This window comes from Chelmon rostratus, chromosome 16, assembly GCF_017976325.1.
Source record: "Chelmon rostratus isolate fCheRos1 chromosome 16, fCheRos1.pri, whole genome shotgun sequence".
Classification (NCBI taxonomy): domain Eukaryota; kingdom Metazoa; phylum Chordata; class Actinopteri; order Chaetodontiformes; family Chaetodontidae; genus Chelmon; species Chelmon rostratus.
The window spans coordinates 3,879,892-3,905,404 of record NC_055673.1 but is presented as its reverse complement, the minus strand read 5'-3'; the positions used below and the strand labels follow the sequence as shown (position 1 = coordinate 3,905,404).

At 40.2% G+C, this 25,513-nt stretch overlaps 1 protein-coding gene across 3 annotated transcripts in view; it reads right to left on the bottom strand.

The window, feature by feature from the left end:
* col11a2 (collagen, type XI, alpha 2) overlaps window positions 1-25,513 on the bottom strand; it is a 50,361-nt gene that overhangs the window by 7,660 nt on the left and 17,188 nt on the right. The window contains exons 6-51 of one of the 3 annotated variants that reach the window (XM_041955182.1): window positions 21,281-22,498; window positions 19,786-19,905; window positions 17,917-18,129; window positions 16,724-16,777; window positions 16,015-16,056; window positions 15,609-15,671; window positions 15,354-15,428; window positions 14,910-14,996; window positions 14,477-14,533; window positions 14,171-14,224; window positions 13,916-13,969; window positions 13,543-13,596; window positions 13,168-13,221; window positions 12,902-12,955; window positions 12,737-12,781; window positions 11,590-11,643; window positions 10,230-10,274; window positions 9,997-10,050; window positions 9,794-9,838; window positions 7,955-8,008; window positions 7,802-7,846; window positions 7,572-7,625; window positions 7,448-7,492; window positions 7,136-7,189; window positions 6,865-6,972; window positions 6,248-6,301; window positions 6,055-6,108; window positions 5,809-5,853; window positions 5,273-5,326; window positions 4,767-4,811; window positions 4,561-4,614; window positions 4,314-4,367; window positions 3,677-3,730; window positions 3,304-3,501; window positions 3,080-3,133; window positions 2,656-2,763; window positions 2,431-2,538; window positions 2,162-2,215; window positions 1,979-2,032; window positions 1,464-1,571; window positions 1,259-1,312; window positions 1,090-1,143; window positions 739-792; window positions 559-612; window positions 341-448; window positions 111-164 (exon numbers count right to left, since the gene is read on the bottom strand). In XM_041955182.1, the coding sequence (XP_041811116.1) occupies window positions 111-164; window positions 341-448; window positions 559-612; window positions 739-792; window positions 1,090-1,143; window positions 1,259-1,312; window positions 1,464-1,571; window positions 1,979-2,032; window positions 2,162-2,215; window positions 2,431-2,538; window positions 2,656-2,763; window positions 3,080-3,133; window positions 3,304-3,501; window positions 3,677-3,730; window positions 4,314-4,367; window positions 4,561-4,614; window positions 4,767-4,811; window positions 5,273-5,326; window positions 5,809-5,853; window positions 6,055-6,108; window positions 6,248-6,301; window positions 6,865-6,972; window positions 7,136-7,189; window positions 7,448-7,492; window positions 7,572-7,625; window positions 7,802-7,846; window positions 7,955-8,008; window positions 9,794-9,838; window positions 9,997-10,050; window positions 10,230-10,274; window positions 11,590-11,643; window positions 12,737-12,781; window positions 12,902-12,955; window positions 13,168-13,221; window positions 13,543-13,596; window positions 13,916-13,969; window positions 14,171-14,224; window positions 14,477-14,533; window positions 14,910-14,996; window positions 15,354-15,428; window positions 15,609-15,671; window positions 16,015-16,056; window positions 16,724-16,777; window positions 17,917-18,129; window positions 19,786-19,905; window positions 21,281-22,498 (4,278 nt within the window). The remainder of the gene's footprint in view (window positions 1-110; window positions 165-340; window positions 449-558; window positions 613-738; window positions 793-1,089; window positions 1,144-1,258; window positions 1,313-1,463; window positions 1,572-1,978; window positions 2,033-2,161; window positions 2,216-2,430; window positions 2,539-2,655; window positions 2,764-3,079; window positions 3,134-3,303; window positions 3,502-3,676; window positions 3,731-4,313; window positions 4,368-4,560; window positions 4,615-4,766; window positions 4,812-5,272; window positions 5,327-5,808; window positions 5,854-6,054; window positions 6,109-6,247; window positions 6,302-6,864; window positions 6,973-7,135; window positions 7,190-7,447; window positions 7,493-7,571; window positions 7,626-7,801; window positions 7,847-7,954; window positions 8,009-9,793; window positions 9,839-9,996; window positions 10,051-10,229; window positions 10,275-11,589; window positions 11,644-12,736; window positions 12,782-12,901; window positions 12,956-13,167; window positions 13,222-13,542; window positions 13,597-13,915; window positions 13,970-14,170; window positions 14,225-14,476; window positions 14,534-14,909; window positions 14,997-15,353; window positions 15,429-15,608; window positions 15,672-16,014; window positions 16,057-16,723; window positions 16,778-17,916; window positions 18,130-19,785; window positions 19,906-21,280; window positions 22,499-25,513) is intronic. The other 2 variants (XM_041955184.1, XM_041955185.1) reach the window with 2 other exon arrangements.

The window sequence follows — 25,513 nt, the reverse complement described above, 5'->3', positions numbered from 1 at the left end:
GCATAGAATAAGCTGAACTGTTGGCAGCCGTGCAGCCACTGTACATACTATATAGCTTTGAAATCTAACAGAATATATTACTGATATGTTGCTTGAAAGGGGATACTCACTCTGGGTCCAACCTCACCAGGGGGACCAGGATCACCAGGGAAACCAACAGGACCCTGAAGTTAGAGACAAAAACAAAATGTCATCTGAATTTATGATGATAAAATTAGCAGAAAAAATAGTTTAGAGAGAAAATCACTTCCTTCTGCAGTGGAGTCTACAGTCATTGATCTGTGTGGCAATCTCATTGCGTGTGTGTTTGTTTGTGTGCATTGCATTGTGGGTGTCATACAGGGTTTCCTTTGGGTCCGTCATCTCCAGGTCGTCCTCGTCCTCCAGCAGGTCCAGCAGTTCCAGGTTGTCCGGCCTCTCCCTTCTCTCCGCGCTCTCCACGAGGACCCTGCCAACAGCAGCCGTTCAATCACAGATGCTACTAACGATGCTACTAACGAGTCAGTAAAGGCACATTATCCTGATAACTCAGACCAGGTGTTCGGGTCAGACACACACCTTCTTTCCAGGCTCCCCTCCAATTCCAGGTGGTCCGGCCTCGCCGGGCTCTCCCTGTCAAGCAAAACAGTTTTTCTTTTAGTACTCAAGCTCAGTTTAATTCAGTTATTTCTTTGGACATCATCAAAGTCATACAGAAATATTGCTTCAATGTTAGTAAAACATTCTTTATCTCTGTACCTTCTCTCCAATAGGTCCAGGATTACCCAAACCACCGGGAGGACCTTGAGGACCCTGAAAACCACACAAAAACCATTCAGACAAAAAAAAAAAAACTGAATAATTCACGTCAAACCTAACAACTGCTTGTTAAATCACACTTTTAGGCTCTTAAAAGTCACGTGACAGAATGTTTTTGTGTCATCCTCTTTATTAACAAACCACACTGTGATATTTTTGAGGGAAAATTCAAGACTAATGCCGTTTTTGGAAAAGTCTTATTAAACATGCTACGACTATAACAACCCCTTGGAGTTTAACTCATGATTACATATTGTTGTCATTTTATAAATGAGAGCTGTAAACACTCACGTCAGCACCGTTGGGTCCAGCAGGGCCACGAGGTCCTGGAGGGCCTGGAGGACCCTGGAAACATTAAGAGGCTCATGCTTTATCATCATTTATAATTAACATTATGATAAAATAAATCACTGATGCAGTCATTGCTACTGATGTCATGCATTGCATTTCTAGAACTCACCAGAGGTCCAACATCTCCTGTCTCTCCCTTCTCACCTGGTGGTCCTGGCAATCCCTGTAGGACAGAGGTGAAAGTTACATAAATAATAAATTTAGCTTAGCAATGTAGCACAAAACTTCATCTAAACATTTGTATCATAGTCTAAAATAAAGATTAAATACAGATTTCATCAAATCTGAAGTGAGTATTGTATCTTTTATTTTACCTGCAGTCCGATGGGTCCTGGGGCTCCTGGGAATCCTCTGGTTCCTTCATCACCTTTAGCTCCAAAAGGCCCCTGCTGGCCCCTTGGTCCAAGCTCTCCATCAGCACCCTGCACCACAGAAGAAGAAAAACAGAGACAAAGAAATGAGAGAGAAGCAATAAGTTACATGTAAACATAGTCTTCATCTCATGATGGTGACTGCATGCCAGTAATGGCTGACATAGTGTTCGTATAATTAAATTTCCATTTTGCTAAGCCCTTATTGCTCCTGTGTAATACAACACAATGACAACTTTCATGGGAAAATCATCGGCCTCTTAAGTATTTTATATCCTGGTCTGTTCGGAATAAATAAAAGTACTGAGTTTGTAGTGTGTCTAATCAAAGAGCCATCTAGAAACCCAACTAGCACCAAATGCATCAAGCTGATGCATCAAGAAAATACAATCAGGACCAACCAACTGGCACTGCAAACTGTCTGGTTCTGTCTTCAAAGAGTTAAAGTTTGTACTTACAGCAGGACCAGGCTGACCAACGGGACCCATCGGCCCGGGTGGACCAGGAGGACCCTACAGACAAACAAAAACAAGCATAAAACAATGAGTAAACAACAAAACAGCTTTGATACAATGAAGAGAGAAACAGCATCGTCAGACAATTTTAATTTAAACAAATTGATGCATGTCAGCCTCACTCACATGCTCTCCTTTAGCTCCCTTGGCGCCCTTCTGACCATGTTCTCCAACCTCACCCTGCATGGACAAACATCATGTTACAGCAAAGACAAGCTTGAAGAAAAGCTCTGAAATGACCCATGTCTGATAAGAGTCGGGTGGGGCCACAACTCAATAAGCCCATGTTGCCATTTTAGACATTATGACACATTATTCTGGATGGTCAATGAGGTAATTAAGGTGTTTTTTAAAAGGACATGTCGGTGTAAAGACTGTTACTTAGAGTTACTGGCCTTGTCTCCATCCTCCCCGGGTACTCCAGGTGATCCGGCAGGGCCAGGAAGACCCACGGGACCCTGCACTCCATCGCGACCTGCAGGGCCAATAGGTCCTTTCTCACCCTGAGTGGGAGAAAAAGAACAAAGATGAGAATCAGAGGTTAATTATTTTTCTTTGGCTGCATGGACAGTATCTTTGGACAGCACTGCTCTTTGGATGAAATTCTCCAGAATACTCACAGGAACTCCCTTCTCTCCAGCAGGTCCAGGGGGGCCCTGAGGGCCTGGTCTGCCAGGGGGTCCAACAGGTCCAGCAGTACCAGCTTGTCCCCTCTCACCAGGAGACCCCTACAAAGGTAGAATATCATACAAACAGTAGAGATTACAGCAGATATTCATTAAGTGAATACTTCATGGACTTCATGGACTAGATATACTATTATTAACGAAGGATACTATTTGTCATAACCCATAGAAATTCTAATATTTTAAATATTAAAACCCACAAAATGAATTACAGTCAGAAATGATGTACTGACCTGAAGTCAAAGTAACTAAAATCCTTTGTTGAGAAACTATAGTATTTTAACGAAGTGGACTAGCCAGATATTACTGTAATTTCTTTCATTCTTTAAACTGGAGTAGGGTTTGGTTTGAAACGTACAGCAGGTCCGGGGGGTCCGGCAGGTCCTTCACTTCCCTTCAGTCCTCCACCTCCCTGAAAGAAAAGGCAAGAAGGGATTAATCAGTAATATTTAACTTCACCACTGCCATTAAAGGTTCAATATAAGCTTAAAAAGGCCCTCTCAAAAAAAAAAAGCCGGCTAGTAGTTTAGCTAAAAGTGTCTGCCTGCTGATCTACGCAGTATTTCTCTTGGTCAAACTCACAGGGGTTCCAGGCAGTCCTCTCTCTCCGGGGAAGCCTCTCAGTCCTGAGGGTCCATCTTTACCAGGGCCTCCGGGGGGTCCAGGGTCTCCCTTGGTGCCCTCCTTCCCAGAGGGACCAGAAAGTCCCTGCTCTCCAGGTGGACCTGGGGGTCCGGGGTGGCCGCGCTCGCCCATGGGGCCGGTCTCTCCAGATGGACCCTGGGCGGATGGAGATGAAGAGGAAATAAAGTTCAAGTGCAAAGAAGGTGAGAATGAAAAGACAGTGGAGAGAAAAAACATGTAAGAAAAAGAGGACAAGTTGTGTTTTCATAAAAACATATGTGATTTACTATCAGTAATGACAAGAATCTGCATCACGATTTGGAAAACTCACCTGAGGTCCAACTACTCCAGGAGGTCCAGGTGGACCCATTTTACCTTGGAAACCCTGGAGGAAACAAATGGCGGTTACCAAAAATCTGCAAAAAATTGAACCTTCCTGTTGAAATGCATCATAACGTGTGTAATAAAGATGTGAATCATCACAACAACTCAGCTTTTCTCATAACCTTCACAGTGAGCCATCAACTTTAAGAAGTACTTAACTAATTAGTCCACTAATACTTAACCTTTTGTAACTGTGTAGATACCTGGATTAGATAGCTAAAGAAAGCTTGTATAGGTATTTAATTGGAGTTAACTGAGATTGACTACAACTGATGTCTTTGAATCCAACCTTCCTCCAAAGGGTGTCACTGAAAACATTCAGATTTTAAGATGAACAGAAAATGACACAAAACGCACAAATCGTACTTTTTCCACAACAAATTTATCTCTGACATAGTAACTGCCTTAATGAATAAAAACTGTCTCACTGGTGGTTGGTACATTTATTAATTTCTGACATTTTGGTCTGTTCCGGCTTCATCAGGTATATTTTTTTGAGTGACTCCATCCTTAAAGAAAGCCATGACTGAAATCAGGGTAAAAGTCCTAAAATCATCAGTTTAAAAAATAAAAATACAACTTACAACTTCTCCTCTCTGGCCGGGGTGTCCAGGCAGCCCATCCTTTCCTGGTGGTCCCTGTAATGAAGCATTAATCAACCATTATATGTTAATAAAATCTCAATCTTGAGAGCTGTCAGACCCAGAAGAGACCATCAAACCCAAAACCATGTTGGAACAATGTACTACAGTTCTCAAAGTTATACCATCTTGAATACAAACAGTATCAACCATCAGCCTATGAGAAACTGGTATCAAAACATTTCCTTACAGGAGGTCCCTTTGGTCCGGGGAAACCATTGGCTCCCTGAGGCCCGGGCAATCCCTGGAGAGACAACAACATATGATATAATAAGAACATATTGGAATACCCAACAGAGCCATTCAGCGTCTGAGGCACGTACGTATTTGAATGTAAGCTCTGACACAGTGCTACTAGTTGGATATGCTTTCCTGTAATGAAAATTAAGCACTCACCCTCTCTCCAGGAGGACCAGGAGGGCCATCACTTCCTGAAGTTCCCTAAAAAAACAACAACACAGTAAATAAAACTGGCTTTGGATCACAAACTCTTGTTCATTAATATCTTTGGCTTGTTAAGATGGGCTTCACTCCAATTTTAAACCAGGTTATTTTGAGTTAAAGATCTAAATAAATCAAAGAAAACAGATGGCAACCAGTGTTTTGAGGCACAGATGATGAAATGCGAAAATACTGTGCCATGTCTTCATTTTAACTGATGGGTGTCAAATTTAAAATTTGAGACTGTTTGAGTTATTAAATAAATAAAATCGAAATATCCAGCTTTGTAGTAGTTCAATCAATATGAACATATAATGATGATGGTGTCGACATTGATAACAATAACAAAACATGATCATCAGTAACAATAATCATCATTAAAATCATCATAATGGCACTCGTGAACCTTTGTGGACACAGTCTCTCAGTAAACTCTGGATAAATTCACAGCATGGACAAACCTTTGCTCCTGGTTTCCCAGTTGCGCCTCTCGGTCCTCTCTGGCCTCTGGGGCCCTGATGGAAACAAACAGTCAGCACAATTAGCGGAAAGCCTTTATCAGTCAAAAACAATGCAACAGTGATGCTATCTGTGATTACCTCGACGTTCCACGAGTTTTTCTGAATTTGTTCCAAATTGGGCCTTAGGAATATTATAACACCCCCTAAAAATCTTGTGACATCAGTGGTTTAACTTCACACCTTGCTGCAGTAATGCACAGGTATACTACAAGAACCTGTGACATCACTGTCGGGTGTGGTTAAAGTTACAATTCTGACCACAACCGACCACACCCAGCAGCAACCTTCATCAGAGGTGAAACAGGCCTGAAACTTTCAACCGGTGAAACTCCACTGTTCAATCTGGTGCTGTTTTTCTTCAACATCATGAGCAGAAGTAACAGTTTTTATCCATCTGTGCTCAACAGCTCGAGTGGAAGAAAGGTCAAAGACAGTCATCCTCTGAGCAGAATGAATAAATAAATGTGAAATGGTACCGTTGGTCCTCTTTGTCCTCTTGGTCCCGATTTGCCACCAAGACCCTGAAAAAAACAGACAAAAAACAATTACAGACTGAGTCAGACAGCCTTGTATTGTACTATACCTGTCAGGACTGTACACTACTGACTATATAACTTGATCGACAGGATCCATCAGTGCTTTGATCGCTGATCATTCAAAGCTTTAAGCAGCTGAATAGTCTGACATGAGAAGCAAAATATTCCACAGAACAACTGACTTACCCTTGTTCCTTTCTCTCCGTTTGAGCCAGGGAATCCTGGGAATCCAAGAGATCCCTGAAAAACAAATCCAAATCTCAATATCAGCACTGTTTCTCACCATAGAGAGGCCAGGTGACCACTCTGAAAAGAAATCATCCCGGATGAATAAATGAGTCAGTGAGGAAGGTTGATGCTGTATGTGTGTTTCTCTTACCTTGGGTCCTTGTCTTCCAGGATATCCAGGAAGTCCAGGTACTCCAAGTTTACCCTGAAATCACATGAAGACATCATTAATCATTGTCCTTTCACTTGAATGGGACACAACATCTGTAACAGTGTTTAAATATTACCAGCCTGTTACAGAATACATTGTATTAGAATGATCAGATGTGCTACAACCATATTAACATGTAATAAAATTAATGACAAAATATCCTGCGGGAACTCAAATGTTTAGTCAATGTTTGAGCAGCAATTAACACAAAAATACAACACAAAATGAAAACACTTGTGAAAATAATTGTATTCAAATACTATTGTAATATAATTAGAAAAAAATATAAACTCCATAAATGTCATGTCATGTCAAGTGCACATGCATGTAGAACCACAAGAGGGCACTCTAACCTCCCCCTTGTTTTTTAAATGGAAATATCTTGGTAAATTTGTAGGAAATATCCATATTTTCAAAGTAATATCCTGAAAACGGGTTTTAGAAGAATTTCATTTTGATGAATAATACAGAAATCAGGAGATGATGTGAGAAAATCAGTAATCTATCTCATGTTAGTGAGATCCAATCATGTAGTTTTGTCCTGATTGAACAGGTACCTTCTCTCCAACTAGTCCAATTGGTCCGAGCTCACCAGGGGGTCCGATGCGACCCTTAGGCCCCTCTGGACCATCCTCTCCTCTGGGCCCTGGTACTCCAATCTCACCCTGCAAGTAGAAGACAAAGCAAATCCATCAGAATAAATCAGCGCAATATATACAAAGTAATTACTCAATCAAAAATATTATATAATAACAAAATCAATCAATCAATCAATCAGCCCACACCTTCATTCATCCATTAATCATTCTGTTAATGAATTGGTCTTACCCTCTCTCCCTTGACACCAAAATCTCCCTTAATTCCAGGGAAACCATCTTCTCCCTGGAAACACAAACAACACACGCATTACATACTCAGCAGAGAGACTAAAAAAGACTACAAAGACTAAATCAATCTTGTTTTTTATTTGAACTCAAAGTCCTTTTAGACAAAGACCTGTCCTGTTTATTCTAACATCTTGCTTTTGTGAGTTGTTACTGTGAGTGAACTAAAAAATGAGATATTATCACTAGTATGAGGGTATTTCTGGAGTAAGTGATGTATATTTGGAAGCATTAAACTGAATGACGAATCACTTACCTTCTCTCCCTTGTGGCCCTTCAGTCCACGGATTCCTTGACTTCCCTGTAATCAAAGCATTACATAATCACGGATATGCTGATTGTTATATGTTAATTGATTTCTAAAAAATAACTCTACTGACCTTGATGCCTCGAGGGCCAGGATAGCCGATAGCTCCCTGGGGACCGTTGGGACCCTGGAGAAGACCAAAGAAAGAAGGGCGTTTATAACACAACAAATAAAGTAAAAGTAAAAAGTGTGCAAACAAATGTACAGTAAATGTGCATTTTAATCCAACTCGTTCAGATGTAATATCTTTCTTCTGTTGTGAGTCATATTTAACTGGTGGGGTTATTAATGATTGACACCCACCTGGTTTCCTTTGGTGCCAGGAGGCCCCTCCTTTCCTGGGTGACCCTGAGAAGTGAAGACAGAGAGTTCAAGCCTCAGGAAAGACATAAAGCATTGGTGGATTTACCTTAATTCAGTTTACATGATAAAGAAAGAACAAAGATACAAACGTACAGGAGGGCCGTCAGCTCCAGGCATTCCTGGCAGACCTGGTTTTCCTGTGGGACCCTGGTGGAGAAGACAAGGTGGTTGTGAGTGAGAGTTCAGAGGGTGGTGGTATTGCACCAACTGTTTGGGTAACTGCCATAAGCAAGAAGAATAACTTGGGCTACCAGCTACCAAGCTGACAGGTATTCATCAACATACAGCAACACAGATGACTCACATGGATGAGCTATGAAAGTTTTTCCTCACCATGTGTACTCAATTCTAATTTTCCATCACCCATACAGAACACTAAAGGGCTGCACTGATCAGATATATGCTACAATTCCGTATTCTTTATGACCAAGAGTATTAAAATGACTGGAGCTGCTTTCTGACGATGTTTAATGTGAAAGAGAAAGGATGTGTTATTTCAATGCAACTGCAGAGTTACTTCAGCTCTCACTATCACAGGGGCAGTGGTAATTAGTGAGTTTTAGAGGGGCTGATAGGTTGATGTTTATATGGTGGGACAGAACCTGGCTGGCTGGTTTTCCCCTATTTCCAGTCTTTATGTTAACGCAAAAGGCCGATTCTGATGCTGATTTGAAGCTAGTCAGCTGTATGTTTAATGGACAGATAGAGAGACTGGTACCAATCTAAATACTGGCAACAAAGTGAATAAGCATACTTTACAAAATGACAACTGCTTTATAAGTCAACAACAGAGACAGACATTGATAAAGAGTGATCATCATGCAACCCTCCTCACCCCTTTACGTAATGAAATCCAGATTAATAAAATATGCTAAAATATGCACGCAATGTTTCTAATTGAATCTAAGATAATATAGCATAATGTTTTGGGTAAAACTGCACTGGTTCACAATTTCCAGAGCCTTTAAATTGTATTATATGATGATCCTTTTATTTAAAGTTTAAATAAAAGGATCATCATATAATACAACCCTGATCCCCAAAAAGTTGGGATAATATATGCTTGTTCTGATTTTGAAACAGCAACACATTTCCAACAAGTTGGTACAGGAGCAACAAAAGACTGGGAATGTAGTGGAATGTTCCAAAAACACCTGCTTTAAACATTCCACAGGTAAACAGGTTCACTGGTAACAACTGATAGTATCATGATTGGTATGAAAGGAGCATCCTGGAAAGGCTCAGTCGTTCACAGCGAGGATGGAGCAGGTTCACCACTTTGAACACATAACTGTATAGGAAAGGATATTACTACATGGGCTCAGGAACACTTCATAAAACTGTTGTCAGTAAACACAGTTTGTTTGCAAATGACTGCATTCTGTTCTTATTTACGTTTTACACAGAGTCCCAACGTTTTTTTAAATCAGGGGTATAAACTTATTTGTCAATTTTTGACAAAAAATCTTCAAAAATACTTTCAAATACTTCCTGGAAAAAACTGTGACATTGGATTAAGAACTACAAAACATGCGACTTTATGTACCAGGAAGTGGAGATAAATATCACAGCTAATAACACTATGACAATTTTGTTAAGAATCTGGCCCCTCTATGACCACACATATATGCAAGTCACATCATTATGTGTCAATATCTGTTTTTTTGTAGATAAATGCAGAATGCTCTCTTAACACTGTTTCATTGCAATACTGGATTCCCAAAATGCCTGAAAGGGTTAAATCTGCTTTCACAGATTTTCGTCATTTACATCTCTACCATGAATGCAGAGGGCTTAATGAGTAAAATCAGTACGTTCATCCTGTTCATTCTATGTATGCTGGTGCTTGTTGAATATATCTCTCAGAAAAAGTACTTCCTGTATTTTGTGGTACTTCTAATGCAGAGTAACTATATATTTTTGGTTACTTACTTTCTCTCCTGGGGGTCCAAGGGCTCCCTGAGGTCCTGGCATTCCCTGCATGAAAACAAAACAAAAATTATGCTCAATGTATGGAATGAAAACACACTCTTAACATTACTGTTTCCTTTTTTTGCGTGCATGTGTATGCACACCTACACCCTCAGCATACAAATAGTTTGTGAAAGAAACTGGCCAACTGTACTCTGTCTCACCTGAGTTCCTGGGGTTCCCTGCTGACCTGGAGGTCCTGGTTCTCCTTGGGGACCCTGAGAGACAGAAATAGAAAATTAAGTGATGACAAATGCAAAGCACACAGGAGCACAGAGCGAAGGACAGATGAGGAAGAGACAATGATAAAAAAGTTTTGTGTTACTGTAACAGGTACTGATGCCAAATGTTTTCAGATAATACATGGTTACATGATAACATGGTAGATAACACTGACCAGGTTTCCCTTGGGACCGTGGGGTCCGTCATTTCCTCTTACACCCTGAGGAGAAGAGAGGATGAACAGAGAAAAATCAGACTGGAATTCTGAAAAAAAAAAGTGATGTTAATCATTCCAATGGATAACACACAACATAATTCAAAGACTTGTCCTGTTTATTCTAACATCTTGCTTTTGTGAGTTGTTACTGTGAGTGACTACAAACTAAGTCATTAAGTGAGGGTTTCTATCCAAAGGCTTTTTTATCTGCAGGAACTGAAACTATCTGTGTTTAATGTCACTCAAAGCAAATCACAGATTTTGATGATGATGATAGTGTGTGTCTTCAGATTTGAAGGAATCTGCAGGTACTTAAACACTGCTGCTTAAAGGAGAACTCCACCGACTCGAGACATAACTGTCTTGGTAGATAGGTAGACAAATAGATAGATATACTTTATTTATCCCAAGCTGGGAAATTGCAGTGCAGCAGCAGCATTACACACAGCGAAATAAGTGAAAAATTGTGAAATAAGACTATAAAGAACAAACTATACATAATAAAATATCAAAATAGCGAGCAGTAAAAAATTATATACATAATAATAAAATAGCAAAATAGCAAACAGTAGTAATGAAAAGTATTGAGTATTGGTAAAAAGGGAAAAGGTTGTAAAAGGACTTTTGTGGCTCTAGAGAGAGCTGTGTGAACAGATTGCCTCAAGTGATGCTGATTGGGGCTAAAGAGGAAAAGTTTGAAAATGGCAAAAATCTGGGGTGGGGAGTTAGAAAGAAGTGATCTTACCAGACCTCCGTAGCTTACTCCTAATCTCTGTTTGAGGCTAGCGGCTACATCAGCCACTATTAGCATAACACACCCGAATCTCTGACTGAACTGTTGTTAGTCCAGTTGTATTATGGGTAATGTAGGTGCCAGGATTTGACGAGGAAGAAGAATGTGTGGAATCAAAGAGACAATATCTCTTGTGCTGCTGCATCTATTTTGATCCTTTAACAAAAAACTGTCCAGTACGAGTCAGACAACGTTGTACGAGCACAATGCTAAATCGCTGAAGTACTTTTTTAAAGAGCAGAGCCAAACCACTTTAGCAAAACAACTCTAGTACCCATAAATATGAGTGTCAAATGGATAGATGGGATTTGGCTGCCTAAATCCTGGGTGATACTGGTGACTTGATATTGTTTTAAGGTGACTGTGGGAACATAACATGTTCATTTTTAGGTTACTGGATAAACCCCCGTCTCTATATCAGGTTTATTTCAGGAGATGCTGTGGGTGTTCTGTGGTCACAGAGGAACAAAACAATGCAGCTAAAGTAACTGGAGCACGATGTGGTTTGAAATAGTTTTTACTCACAGGAGGTCCAGGGATTCCAGGAGGGCCTTTAGGTCCGAGCAAACCACGAGGTCCCTATAGACACAAACACACACACAAAGAAACAGACACACACACACACACACACACGCAAACACATAAATGCAAGTCAAGATCAATGAGTAATCAAAGCCTTAAATGACATGATAAATAAATCATAAATAATAATGTAGATATGAATGGGAGGTCAAAGGTCAACAAAAGCTGCAGCAGCAACAACAGCATCACAACAAACTGAATATGTGGCAGTATACTGATTACTATTTTGTAATGATTGTTACTGTTTGTTGATAAATAACACAAGTATTTGCTACAAATTATATAGGCTGATTCCAGAATTGTGATAGGCGATGATGTTACTGATGGAAATGTGTACATAAGTGTCAAAATAATACGATAAATCTGATGGTGTTGCTTTATATTAAGATGTCTTTCTAATATTCTTACCCCCCCTCACGTATGTAAATGGTAGAAAAAAGAAGAACTGACACCTCTCAATATAAAGCAGTCCAGAACAACACCTGCTGTAACTACGAGCTCAATAATAAATGTATCATTGAATTCACACATTTTGGACACCGTCAACAAAAACTGAACAATTCAAAATAGGTAGAATTTATGGCAGAGCTGTTGTATTGGACTGCATTAGAGTGAACAGGTGTGCCTAATAGTAGCCACTAAGTGTATGTTGTATATTGTCTCTATACATAAAAGACTAGTCTATAAATTACAAGAGAAAAATTCTAGTAAGTCATCTTATTTTATAAATTTTATAACATTTTGAAAGTCTACCCTCACAGGAGTTTAAATCCACAAATCCATTTCTTGCAAGCTATTACTTTTCAGTCTGCACATGAGTTGGTATCTTTTTTGTTGAAACCATCGCATCACACACCTGTGGCCCTGACAACACCTGGCTGCAACTTCTATCTCTCCATCACTGCCCTACACATAATTAATGAGGAGTGGCCCAACTACTTCATGTATCATTGCTATGGTGAGAAACAAAGGGTGCTACAGATGTATACAGAGAGATGTATTTTGGGAGGTTGTTGATAGCAGGGGGAGCATAAGTGAGACACAAACAGACAGGTTTGACTATCAGGTGTGTGGTCATGGAAACACTCACTGGTTCACCTGGGAGACCTCTGGGTCCAACCTCTCCGTCGTCTCCCTGGAAAGACACACAGAAACAACATGCCAAGGACGGAAAGATGCTGATTAGTAAGAGTTTCTGCGTGATACGATGACAGATGTTTTGGAATAATTTCAAGTTCTTTTCATATCTTCGTACCCTCTCTCCGTCCTCTCCTTGAGGTCCTGCGGGTCCCATTGCTCCTGAGTCACCCTGGGGGAGATGAAAGAGCGGAGGAATAAGGAATCAGACAAAAAATATTTAGCTCGGCTTACAAACAGATACTCAACTATTATCGCTCTTCTACATATTCAAGAAGAGTCAATATTGAATTTACTGCTGCTGCTTCTTTCACTTCTACCACCATACAAAAAACAATAACACTGTGCGTGTGGCATTTCGATTGTGATTTGCTTTTGACTCACCCTGTGTCCTTTGTCACCAGGCAAACCAGGAAGGCCATCAAAACCACGGTCACCCTGAGAGAGACACATAGATATGTAAGGTATTACTACTGCACTATAGAAGACCAAGATCAAGTAAAAGCTGGCTTAATCATACTCCTGTGTAGCCTACAGGGTTACACAATTTCACCAAGACTCAAGGGAAATATATGTTAAATGAACATAACAGTTACTGTCTGTTTGACTTCGCACTTAAATGACACCAGCATTTCATTTTTCAAATAGAATGATCTGTTCCAGGACTTTCAAAATGCCAGCCATGTGACAAGATCAGCTACAAGCAAAAATCACGAGCTAGTACAGTTCATTTTGACAGTGTCCATAAAGGAATGCTACCTTCACTCCAGGCTCTCCAGGCATTCCCCTGGCACCATCAGCTCCAGCACGGCCCTGTTAGGAGACAAGAAGTGGAAGAACATGTTTAAAAGTGCTACTGTACATGAGGCAACAGTTGTACCATGTGCCAAATACCCATGTTTTGTTTTTTACAAGACATGCCTGGCTAAGATAGAATTTAAAAGAGGTGGATAGAAGAGCTCCAGGTGTGGAACTACATGATTTCTTGTTTAAGTGTTGAGGAGGGTTGATAAACATCTACACCATTTACTGCAGAATGTACTTAAACTTGGAGTGGCCCCATTAAACAGAGAATGAACAACTCAATGAAATGGAGTAATCACAAGGTAGGCCGGCCATTTTTTATACTCACTCTTCTTCCTGATTTGCCTGGAGGTCCCATCAAACCCGAGGGTCCCCTGGTGCCCTGAAAAATTAATCAGATGTCTGTGATAGATGTTTGTCATCAAGCTGAGCTACTATAGTGTACTATAAGTTCAATAATCATACAAACAATATTGCACTGTTAAAGGAAAGGTTGATTACATAATTTGATGTGCAAACTATTCAAATTATTTGAATTTGATGTGAGGTGAGAGTTCAGGTTTGGCTCAGTAAGTGTTATCACCTGAGGACCGGGGTCTCCGCTCTCTCCCTTCAGACCAGGACTTCCTGGATTTCCCTGAAACAGACACAGTATTTATCATCATCTTCACCAAAACCATCTCTCAGTCCACGCCTTCTAATGAAGACTAAAGAAAAACACTGTTTTTACAATTAAGAACTTAACAAAAACTCCATGAAGATTGATTGTATTGTATGTATTGGTCAAATTTGTATTGTGTAGAACCAGATAGCTTGTGAAATTGACCATTAGCAATGACAAAAACAAACTGATATGAACAGTTAAGGGTCCAAATGACAGATAACATACCAGGGGTCCAGGGCGTCCAGTGAATCCCATTGGTCCAGGAGGTCCTTTCAGAGCCATCTATAGACAACAACATCTCACTATCAGTGCTGATGGAGGCACATGACTGCCTGTGATGTTGGTGGTGTATGAATTATAAATCTCTCTGAATGAGAACAGTCTGTCTTTTTTTGTTGTGTATTATATTTTGCTCAGTGTTCTTGTTCTAACTTCAGTAAGGGAATGGCCTTTTTTAACATCAATAGCAAAGAAAGGATGATGTCTATAAAATCAGATGTGCATACACGTTACAATACATCTTTGGACACAAAGTTCTTCAAAGACAGTGACAGTCCCAGGCAATGGTGAAGTGTCAAGACTCCTCAGATTCTGGTCCTCTAATCCTTGAGGCAAACTAACTGCACAGTGAAAATGTGAAGCAAAAGTGACGACTGACCCTGGCCTGAGACAAGATGGCTGCTGCCTGGGCTTCCTGTGCAGAAACGACAGGACCCTTATCTCCTCCACTCTGACCAAAACGGAACTGCAAGAAGAAAAAAGCATTTAGACTATGTGAGTGGACACTAAAGAATTAGTAAAACTAATAACAAAGACAAACAGATCCAAATACGATTGCAGGTTTATTGACTGCAGCTGTGATCAGCGAGGAACTGGCAACTTACTATATTATATTACGATATTTAAAGAAAAGCCAGCATCAAGCCATTGTAACAGGTATGTGTACTGAACATACAGAACTGTAGAGAGTAGTGAACATGGGCCAATGCTAAGTATTAAAGGTACCTACAAACTGCAACGTTGGAGCAAACATCACTCACATTTATGGCTATTTAGACAGTATCCATCTCTAATAGAGCATCAAAAGTGAAAGGTGACTCACAGGCAGCATGACTGAGGTTCCAGGAGGTCCAGGTACTCCATCAGCTCCAGGCAGACCAGGCCTTCCAGAAGGGCCCTGGAAGATGGAGAGAAGGAGGGTTGAGTTGGCAGGTTAAAGGATAGAGTGGAAGTGAAATATGCTTCTTTTGTAAAGTGCATCTCTAACGGCCAATAATGTCTTAAAAATGTTTGCGAACAGATTCAGCTCTGATGTCTCTATAAACCTGGACTTCTTCAGATAAGGTGAAACACTCACCCTCTCACCAGGGTCACCGACAGAGCCAGGGGGTCCAGAAGAGCCGGGAGGGCCAGTAGGACCCTGAAAGAGAGGAAGGAAGAGTGCTTAAGTATTCTGAGTACAGACTCAATGAGCTGGCCAATTTCTATGTCACTGTCAGGTGCAGTTGGATTATGGTGCTGCATAGAAATGTGCTAAACATAACATTCAAGAAATGTCACAACCTTGAAATAGAGAAGTGTACTGGCTAAAACTGGTAGTTATATTGGCAACAAGCAAATTACACTACCAAAAATATATCAAAATAAGTTCATATGTCAGAGAATGAAGGTACTAGTGTAGAAGCGCAAACAACATGAGCATTAATGTAGAATTTAGAGGTAAGTAAAACCTCTTTCAGAAAGAAAAAACATCATGTACTTACAGCAGGTCCCTCTGGTCCTGGAGGGCCTTCAATAAGCATACCCTGCAAAAATCAAAATAACGTGAAAAAAAAAAATGCACAAAAACCCAACAGGAGTTTAAATCAAGGGTGTACAGTACAACATTACTCCATTAATCAGGATCCTGATTTTGTGAGATAAAGATGGCTTGTAATGCACTTAACGAGTGCAATTTTCTGAATGGAAAACTCATTTACATCCTACTGGAGGGACCTGTCCCTTTTCATCAGCTGCATTTAAGGTTAAATAACCTATTTCAGCATTTTGGGACACTGTGCAGTAAAGAAAAAAATCAGTTTATCTATCAGACAGAAAAATGTTCAGTCTTTTCTCTGAGAACAAGAAGCTTATGTATGAAATTTAGCCTTTGAGTGGGCATGGATGCTGACACTTGGACTACAAGCTTTCTAAGTCATAGGGAGTATAAATTCCCAATTAGAAATTGACAACTAGTGAACAGGTCACAAACATTAAGAATGACTCACTGGCACCAGTTTAAACAAATAGGAGCAGTCTGGGTAACTACCTGGAGATATGTACTGTGATTTTATAACACGGGAGGTTGCAGGTGCAAATTCCTGTAGCTTCTGGGAAACATGACCAGGAGAAATTTTCCCTTTCTGTCACAGAGCTAGTCATTTTGAATACACCTCCTCAGGTAAAGCTGCATAAAGACAATTAGTAACTCACAGGCTCCAAGACAGCAGGTTCTCCTTTCTCTCCTTTCTGGCCTCTGACGGCAGCCTGAGGAAAACAGACATGTAGCCAACAACACAGCGTAGTCAGTATAGAGGTACTTAGACACACCCATTGTAAAAAAAACAAAACATAAACACGTTCATAGAATGCATGTACAGACAATGCTGTTTTGGCTGCATGCATTCAGACAGCAGATGATGCACATTCACATAAAGATACCCACATTATTTGGCACATTAACTCTATTATTTCAGGGTAGAAAATAGAATGATAAAAAGGAAAACCTGTTTCACTTGTGATAACGGCATAAGCTTTCGTCCAAATACCGAAGATTCAGTTGTTCTCCAAACGGTTGGTCCATTACTTTTGCATAGATAGAGAATCATCTGTGCTTAGCAGTTCTAAATGAAGCCATACACTGAGATAAATGGCATTCAAGACAAAAATGCAGCAATCGGTTACTGCACTTCCAAATGCCTCTTTATGCAGTGTATGTGATAGTTGAAGTTATTGTTTATGTTTATAAACATAAATCCCCAATAGCTTCTACCATGGTAATAGCTATTCTTCCTGGGGTCCTGAGCTGCCCACTATACACCGTATAGATTAAAACCCATTTCAACCACTGGTGTGGGGACAAAGTCTTGGTCCTTAAAGTATTTGAAATGCATTCAAATACAGGTGTCTCTGTGATTGATTGAGCTTGCCTGGCATAAAAATGAATCTGCGAATAGACTTTTTTTACATTGCCATTCTGAATTTACTTATTTCACACTTTGGATGGGGAACTAAAATAGCTGCTAAGAAGCAACACATAAAACAATTCTGAGGGTACACTGAAGGTTCATTTTTAAGATTAAGTCTAAACAGGTTTTCATAACATTCAGGTCTATCTGAGGTTCACACTTATGTGTTAAAGTGCAGGTAACTATGACTACATTTTCTATCCAGCCTTCCAGATGGCACTGTTTCCTACAGTGCCATGTTTGTTCAAATTAGCCACCGTGGATAAAAAGGTCAATAGGTCTCAGAGTGGTAAAAACAAAAGACTTTTAGAGTAGGCAAACTCAAACAAGTCATTTGAGAGGACATTGAATACAGTTTGACAAAAACTAGGATTCACAGTTGGTTGAAAGTGATTTTGTTTTTTGTTTTTTTTTTGCCTGTGAAGCAAAACGACTTACGCCTCCCTCGTCTGTCACAGCGGACAGGGCGGGGCCCATGTTGGCATCGACCTCTCCAGTCTCCTGTAATGGCTCATTGTAGTCCCTGTAGGAATAGTCGTATTCCTTAAGGCCCACGTCCCCAGTCACATACTCCTCAGTGAAGGCCTCCTCGCCCACACCGCCTGCCTTGGTGGCATCTACTTCCTCTCCCACCAATGATGGCTCCTGGGGCTGGGGTGGGTTTATCAGAGTCGCAACGGGATACAGAGGGGCACGAGAAGATAAACCAGGCAAGGGAAAATAAAGATCCAAGAGAAAGAATGGATAGTAAAGAGAGAGAGAGGTATGTGTGATGGGGAAATGTTAGTAAAGGAAAGAGAAGTGTAGAATGAAACAACAGGGGGAGTGGAAAAGGGGGGCATATATAGAAAGAAGTGAGTCTTACCTCTTGCAAATGAACAGTGACATAGGAACAGAAAACAAAAAGACATCTGGCAGACTGTGGGGACTCTATCAGTCCCTCATGCTGTAACTTCAGTCTGATTAGCAGGTTTACCCTGCAACCTTAAATATTGTGTTAATCGTGTATTGTTGCGCTTATAATAGCATGTGTTTCCACCAAGGCATATCCTCATCAGCTTGTGTGTAATGACCTGTGTAACCACATGACTTCTCTAAATTTGCCAAGATACATTATCTGACATTGTAAATTTGCTTTAAAATGTGAGAGAGAAAGACACTTTTAATGCCAAGGTCATGCTTGCATAGTCCCTAAACACACAGAACTGATATGAAGCACTTTGTGAAAACAAACTTCTGCTATGCAAAGCAAAGACTATGTTATTTTCTATTTTACTTACCACAGGTGTCTTAAAAACAAATATGAATCCAGTGGGATTACGCTGTACTGTTATCTCATATAAAAAAGCAATCACTGACAAAGTGAATACATATGAAGCCCTATGACAACAAACTGTGAATAATGTGTATATCTGCACCTAAAATATACCATTTAGAACATTTCTCATCAAAACAGAAGCAAAAAGATCATTTGCATCAAAATCATACAAGAAAACAAAGTCATCAAAGGCATCTTATATAGATAAAATATTAATGATGACAGTATGAATTATTGCCACAGTGAGTGAACTGTGAGAAACTGATCAGAACAGTGAGAAACTCATATTCTCAAATTCTGAGTACAGTTTAGGGCTGTCAAGTAAGCCACAGCAACTACGGTTTTCCTTAGTTCAGTTACATTTTTCTCTCAAAATAGAATGCATTATATTCATCTACCTTTGGTTAAAACTGCATATGAAATATTCCTACGTGGATCCCATTATCACAAGATTTTTTTGTTCTTATGACAAGATCAAAACCTGATCAACCAAGGATCTTGAGATGAGAACAAAACAGGAATCTTGTTGTTAGGGAAAAGGGGAGCCACATAAAAATGTTTGATGATACAAGCAGATGAATGTGGTGCATTCTCTTTTGACAATGCTTTTCTTTTATGTCTTGTCATGTGGCATCGGTGCCGACAAAACATTGATGTCTGGTTAGAAAAGTGTAAAGAGAGACACAGAGCTATAACTATTTGGTTAAACTACAAAGACTGGGCTCACCACCACACTGTTTTCTTCCTTTGGTGATGGTAGTCTGCTGGATTAAGATGATGATTTATTCTTGTTTTTGTCACCATGAGATAATTGGTAACTTCTGACTTTTTATATTTTTCTGTGCAAATTAAGCAAATCTATGTGGAAATTTGGAGGTTAATTTATATGTATGTATGATCTTTATAAGGTTTATCTAGTTTGTTGGTCTTCTTTGACTACTTAATCTTCTTGACCTGTGTCACTGATAAGCGTGTAATTTTCTTTTTACCTGTACGGGGGTCTCTTCTTGTCCAATCACCTCACCGTCTGGCAGTGGGACCGTCTCCCCATAGTAATAATCACTCTCTGTAGGGGTGTGGCCAGCCTCGGAATATTCAGTGTCTACATCCTGATTGGTCAAGTTGACAGGAATTGGGGAGCAGGGAGGAGGTAAGCAGATTTGATTGGAAGAGCTTGGTTAGTTCAAAGTCTGCTTGTAAGTGATGACGAGTTAAAAAAAGAAAATGGAACACATCATAAAATTGTGGTTGCCAGAGGCAAAGACATTTTTACTGGCAACCCACATTTTTAAAGCTGCTGAGATCCATTTTAAAAAGAAATTTCAGGTAGTTCCAGAATCTCAATAACTATAAATGTTGCCATATGCAAGATTTAGGGAGTCATTGAGACTACTTTGCTGAGATTTCTTTTTACTGTATTGTTGAAAACTTTTTGCTTTTTAAAGCTCACAAAGCCAAGATTCATGAAAGGGTGAAGTCTGCTCTTACTGGAAGTTGAACTGAGAGCCTCTATCCATCCCTTCAGATGAAAACATCATAACTTGATGCTTTGGGATGTCTAGTTTCACCCAAGACCAGAAAACAGAGAGAACACCAATCAGCAGCCTCACAGAACATAATTCAGCGACTTCAATGTAACAATTGGTGCATGCTATGAATTTTCCAGAACCCATTAATGACCCTCACAATGTCTCTACTTTGAAGCATGTCAGCTTAATATACGGTAGTAGACTACAAATTGAATTAAATTTACCTTTAATGACAGCACAGTTAAAGCTTGCTTTTTAGTTTCTGTGAGGCTGCTTTATTCATATTTGATACAAAAATATATAGAGACAGAGAAACAGGTGTCAGAGAGAAAACAAAGGTACCTAAAAAAACAAAAAAAAAGAGAGAATGACAGAGTGACAGGGGAGTGTTGTTGTGGTCCTTGTGTATAGAACGTGATAGTATTTGTGTTTTCCCATAGCAATCCATGCTCATTCATTTATCCGGTACGTTAATGGTTTCCCCCAAAAAAGAAAGAGACGGAGTGCTGGAGTGTATTCAGGTTCTGAGATCCAGTTTCAGCAGCTTGAAGGTAGGAGTATGAAGTGAAGTATAGAACAATGAAACTGTACAATTAGCCATGCTTCAATGTGCACCGCTGTATCATATCATATGGAGAAGTTGGGTTGATCATGAAGATCATATGATATATAAACAGAAGAGAAGGCACCCAGCTTGGTATGAACCAACTTCCATTCTGAAGACCAGACTGCCCACCATCAAGGATTTACTTCAAAATTTGTACTTTCACTCATCTATTGAAATATCAGACTTGTCATAAAAGAGACACCAAAAAACAGTAAAAATTCCAAACATTAAGTTTCACAAAAATTTTGTTGCAGACCCTGTATGGTGGAAAGACCTGGCAGCCAGGCGGGAAAGATCGGACATACCATTCTGGTCATTTCAACCCCAACATGGGCCCTCCTGTTGTACCTGTTGATAACCGTTGTTAATTTTCTTCGCTGGGACTGCAGTTCCACTCAGCGCGGTCTTGCCAAAAGGTGGGAAAGGTTTGTGCTGGGATTTGACATTAATGTCCACCACCATCTTGGATTTCGTGGGTCTGGGTGGAGTGGGCCGGACTGGGGTAGATGTTGAAGCTACTTTCTTCGGGATGGAAACCTTTTCGACCACATTCTTCACTACTTTGCTCACAGTTGATTTGACCAGGGGGACTTTGGTGACCAGAGTTTTAACTTTGGTGACCTCCTTGACCTCTGCATTTACTTGTGTTTTTGCTGCTGGAGGTTTGGTGGCCACAACCTTTGCCGTTTTTGTAGGTTCAGGCTTTGATGCTTTTGTGGGTTTGAGTGACTTAGTAACGTCTACTTTGACAGCTGATTTAGCTGCACTGACCACAGTCTTTTCTATCTTTTCTACTTTAACAACTTTCTCAGTCTTTGCTTTTGTAGTGGTTTCAATTTTTGCCTGATTTGTAGCACCATTACTAATGGCTTTCTTTTCTACCACAGTAATAACTTTGCCACTGCCATTAGCTTTAGCCTCACCATTTACTTTATTCTCGGTTTTGCCATTGACTTTAACTTTAACCTCTTTAACCTCGATGGTAGTTTTGCCATTTCCATTGGCCTTATACTCTACTGTAGCTTTGCCATTGATGTTTCCATTAGTCTTAGACACAACAGTGACTTTTCCATTTCCACTGGCTTTCTTTTCTGCTGAGGATTGTCCATTTCCATTACCATTGACTTTCTTCTCAGCTACAACCTTGCCATTGCCATTTCCATTCACTTTGGCCTGAGCTGTAGGCTTGGCATCAGCTGTAGCTTTGCCATTGGTGTTTATTTTTGATACAATGGCTTTTCCATTGCCATTGTTGGTGGCTTTAGTACTGCCACTTGTTTTCTTCTCTGCAGCTAGTTTACCATTGCCGTTCTTAGCTGTGGCAGCTGTGGCAGCTGTGGACTTAGATTTAGCTGCTGCTGTCGGTTTGATCTTGGACAAGAGGATCTCTACTGCAGTGGGCTTTACTTTGGATGGCTTGGCTGTGGAAGACTTGGGAGCTTTGGTGGGCATAGGCACCTTGACTACAAGTCTGTGTGGTCCAGTCTTGGCTGGCTTAACTGGAGTGGGTTTTGCTTTGACAGGGCTGGATTTAGTGGGAGCTGCTTTTCCATTGAGCGCCTTCTTCTAATATCCATGATTATTGTTTAGTTGAGATGTTGTTTAGTATGTAAAAGTGCATTTTAACAAAGACAGGGAGAGAACGTGGAGGAAGACAACAATACATGGAAGGGTTGGGAGGGGGTGAACAGCACAAACAAGGGATGGACAGAAGGAGAGAGAAAGACAAGAGTGGATGTTTTCAGAAACAATGACATAAAGATGGCCAAGGCTTGGATGATTTACTGAGACTGTACAGGCATTACTGGATACAGCAGAGGATTAATACAAGTTTTAAAAGAGTAAGCAAAAATACAGCTGAAAAAAGTACCATTACTAAATCAAATTCAAATTCCACATTTTGAGAAATTTCATGCCAAGTTATTTGGTTTGTTTTTGCTGATCTCTCCAGTAATGCCATTCCCAATATTAAATGACAAAGCAGCATCTTTGTGCTAATATGAACCGGAGCCTGTGGTTTGGCAGAGGCACTGAGGGTGTGACTGGTCAGGTAAAGCTGATGCTGAACACACACACTGTACAGACACACACACTAAACATACGTATCACTGATGCACTGACCTCTCTCTCTCGCTCTCTCATACATACACACAGTTTATGATGCACTGAGCAGTCCAACTGCAAGACAGAGATGCTTACTGTTGCTACTGTAGGTTGCAGTTTAGCCATGCAAAAGAGGGAACATGGATGCCAAACTAGGATGCAAATGCAAATTAGTCACATAAAACCACAAAATGAAAACAACAGTCCTTGATTATTTCTTACTACTCATGCTGCTATAATAAAAACACATGCAAATTTACACTGTAAAGTAACTGGAATATATTTCACCAAAATAATGTAGTGTAGAGGAAAAACAGGCCAACATTGTGAATATTAACTCCTCAAATACGCAATACAGAACACAGACATACAGGGGTAAGACGGTGGCACACATGTATGTCATGTATGCCATACAAAGGTCAGATGTACAATCATTAAGACAGAAGACAGAAATATGTGCATTGATATTCCCATGTTGACTGCAGAACTGGTGTGGAAACTGATGATGCAGAAGTACAGTAGTTGCATGCGGTGACATCCTCCAAGACAATCAAGAAATCATGCAAGTAACAAGACAGACTCACACAGACTTATTTACAAAGACTATTTGACCAAGATCAGTTTCACAAAAGACACTCTGGCATATAACTTGTGTTTGCGTGTGCTCTGTTTTCCATTAGACAAATCACCCAATCATCACATCCAATCTAATGGTTCAATAAGGTAATGTCAGCAACTCCACCAATTAAAACCAGAGATGATATCAAGTAACCCTAAGCATCTAAAAAATAAAAAAAAAACAAACAAATTATCTGATGAACAAATTTACCATGTTGGGATATTTGCTTTTTCTTGCATGACTAACAATTCAGACAGGTTGTCAGTGGTGGTTTGCTTTGTGATAAAACTTGAACCATTTTCCTTGTACAATGCGTCATGTGCTAAAATTGTTCTAAACATGAACTTGCTCTCTTGAAATTCTCAAAAGGTTTTTCTCTCTATTTGGGAGAAGATATTTTGGTTTGGTTTAGGGTGGAACAGGATGTGTGAAAAAGGAGTGAAGATTGGAGAACTGAATAAGTGCCTCGGAGTGTGCCCCGTGTCCCTAATGAAGAAGACTGTGAGAAAAAGTGTGCAAGTGTATATAACAACACAGCTGCACCTACACCACCCCAGTGCCCCCACTTGGCCACATCCGAACACACACAGATATATAACAACATGTAAATAACATGAGGACAAAAAAATCATAAAATAGCACAGGTATTCCTGTGCGATGGAGGCGGTGGAAACAGATGTGTGGGCGGTCAATGTGGATTAAAGAAAAGGTGATAAGGAGGTATGGAGTGATGAGAGAGGCATATGGAATGCTAAAAGTGAAAATGTAGATTTTGAAACAAATCTTTCAGGGAATGTAAATTTAGCTGATATTCAAACATTTAGCAAGCTGTATCATGAATTAAACTGTTATTGCTGTCATACCTCTCTCTCTCTCTCTATCTCACATTCTCCTTTCCTTCCACAAACCCTGCTTGTGTTTTCCGTCTTTTTTGCTCCCTCTTTACCTGTTGATTGGGGGCCCCAGGTTGGGCAGAGGGGAATGCAGAGGAGGAGGGAACGCCTGTTGTTTCCTCATAATAATAGGGGTATTCATGGTCATCCTGCTCCTCATCAAAGTACTGAGAGAGATGGGGGGATGGAAATATTGAAAGATGGGAAGAATGGAAGGATGGGTTGGCAATGGGGAGGAAGGTTCATGAAGGATGGAATGCATGAAGAGGGGTGTGCGGATTTCCAGGGGGAGGCGATTAGGGGTTGCAGAGGACACAGAGGGAGAAATAAAGGTGAAGAAGAAATTGGATAAAAATGCGGTGAGGCAGCAAGAGGGGGGAAAAAAACATGGTGACAGATAGCAAGAGACAGCAAAGGAGATAAAAACAAAATCAAAGCTTTTATTTTTCCATTCATCAGGAGTCTGTGCTGAAGGTTAAAAAGGGTATTGATTTTAAAAATGTCCAAACACAGACAACCTTGATGAATGAGAAAACAGCAACAATTAAAGACAATGAATAAAATCACACTGATTGTATTCATTCAGAAAGCAGTCATTTCAACAGCATCAACATGGCAGGGTTTGGGACAAAGTGTTGGAGCTCTGTACAGTGACTGATACAATTTGTATTGACTGATCCGGCATGCAGGCTTTTAAAACAAAGGTCATGTACTTTGGATGGATGAATGCAGATGAAAATCACTTGCTACTTTAGCTCTGTGACGCACCTGGTATCAGGGAACTATCAGCTCCCACATATCAGGATGTTTTTGAGAGGAACACAATGAGGGAGAGCTTGCAAAGCTAATGTATGTATATAATGCGCACAACCAGTCTCAGTAAGCATAGAGGCTCCACCTTAATCCATCTTCATGCCAAATCCTTATAAGTCTCAATTTGACCAGAATTTATCAGAATTTCACTTC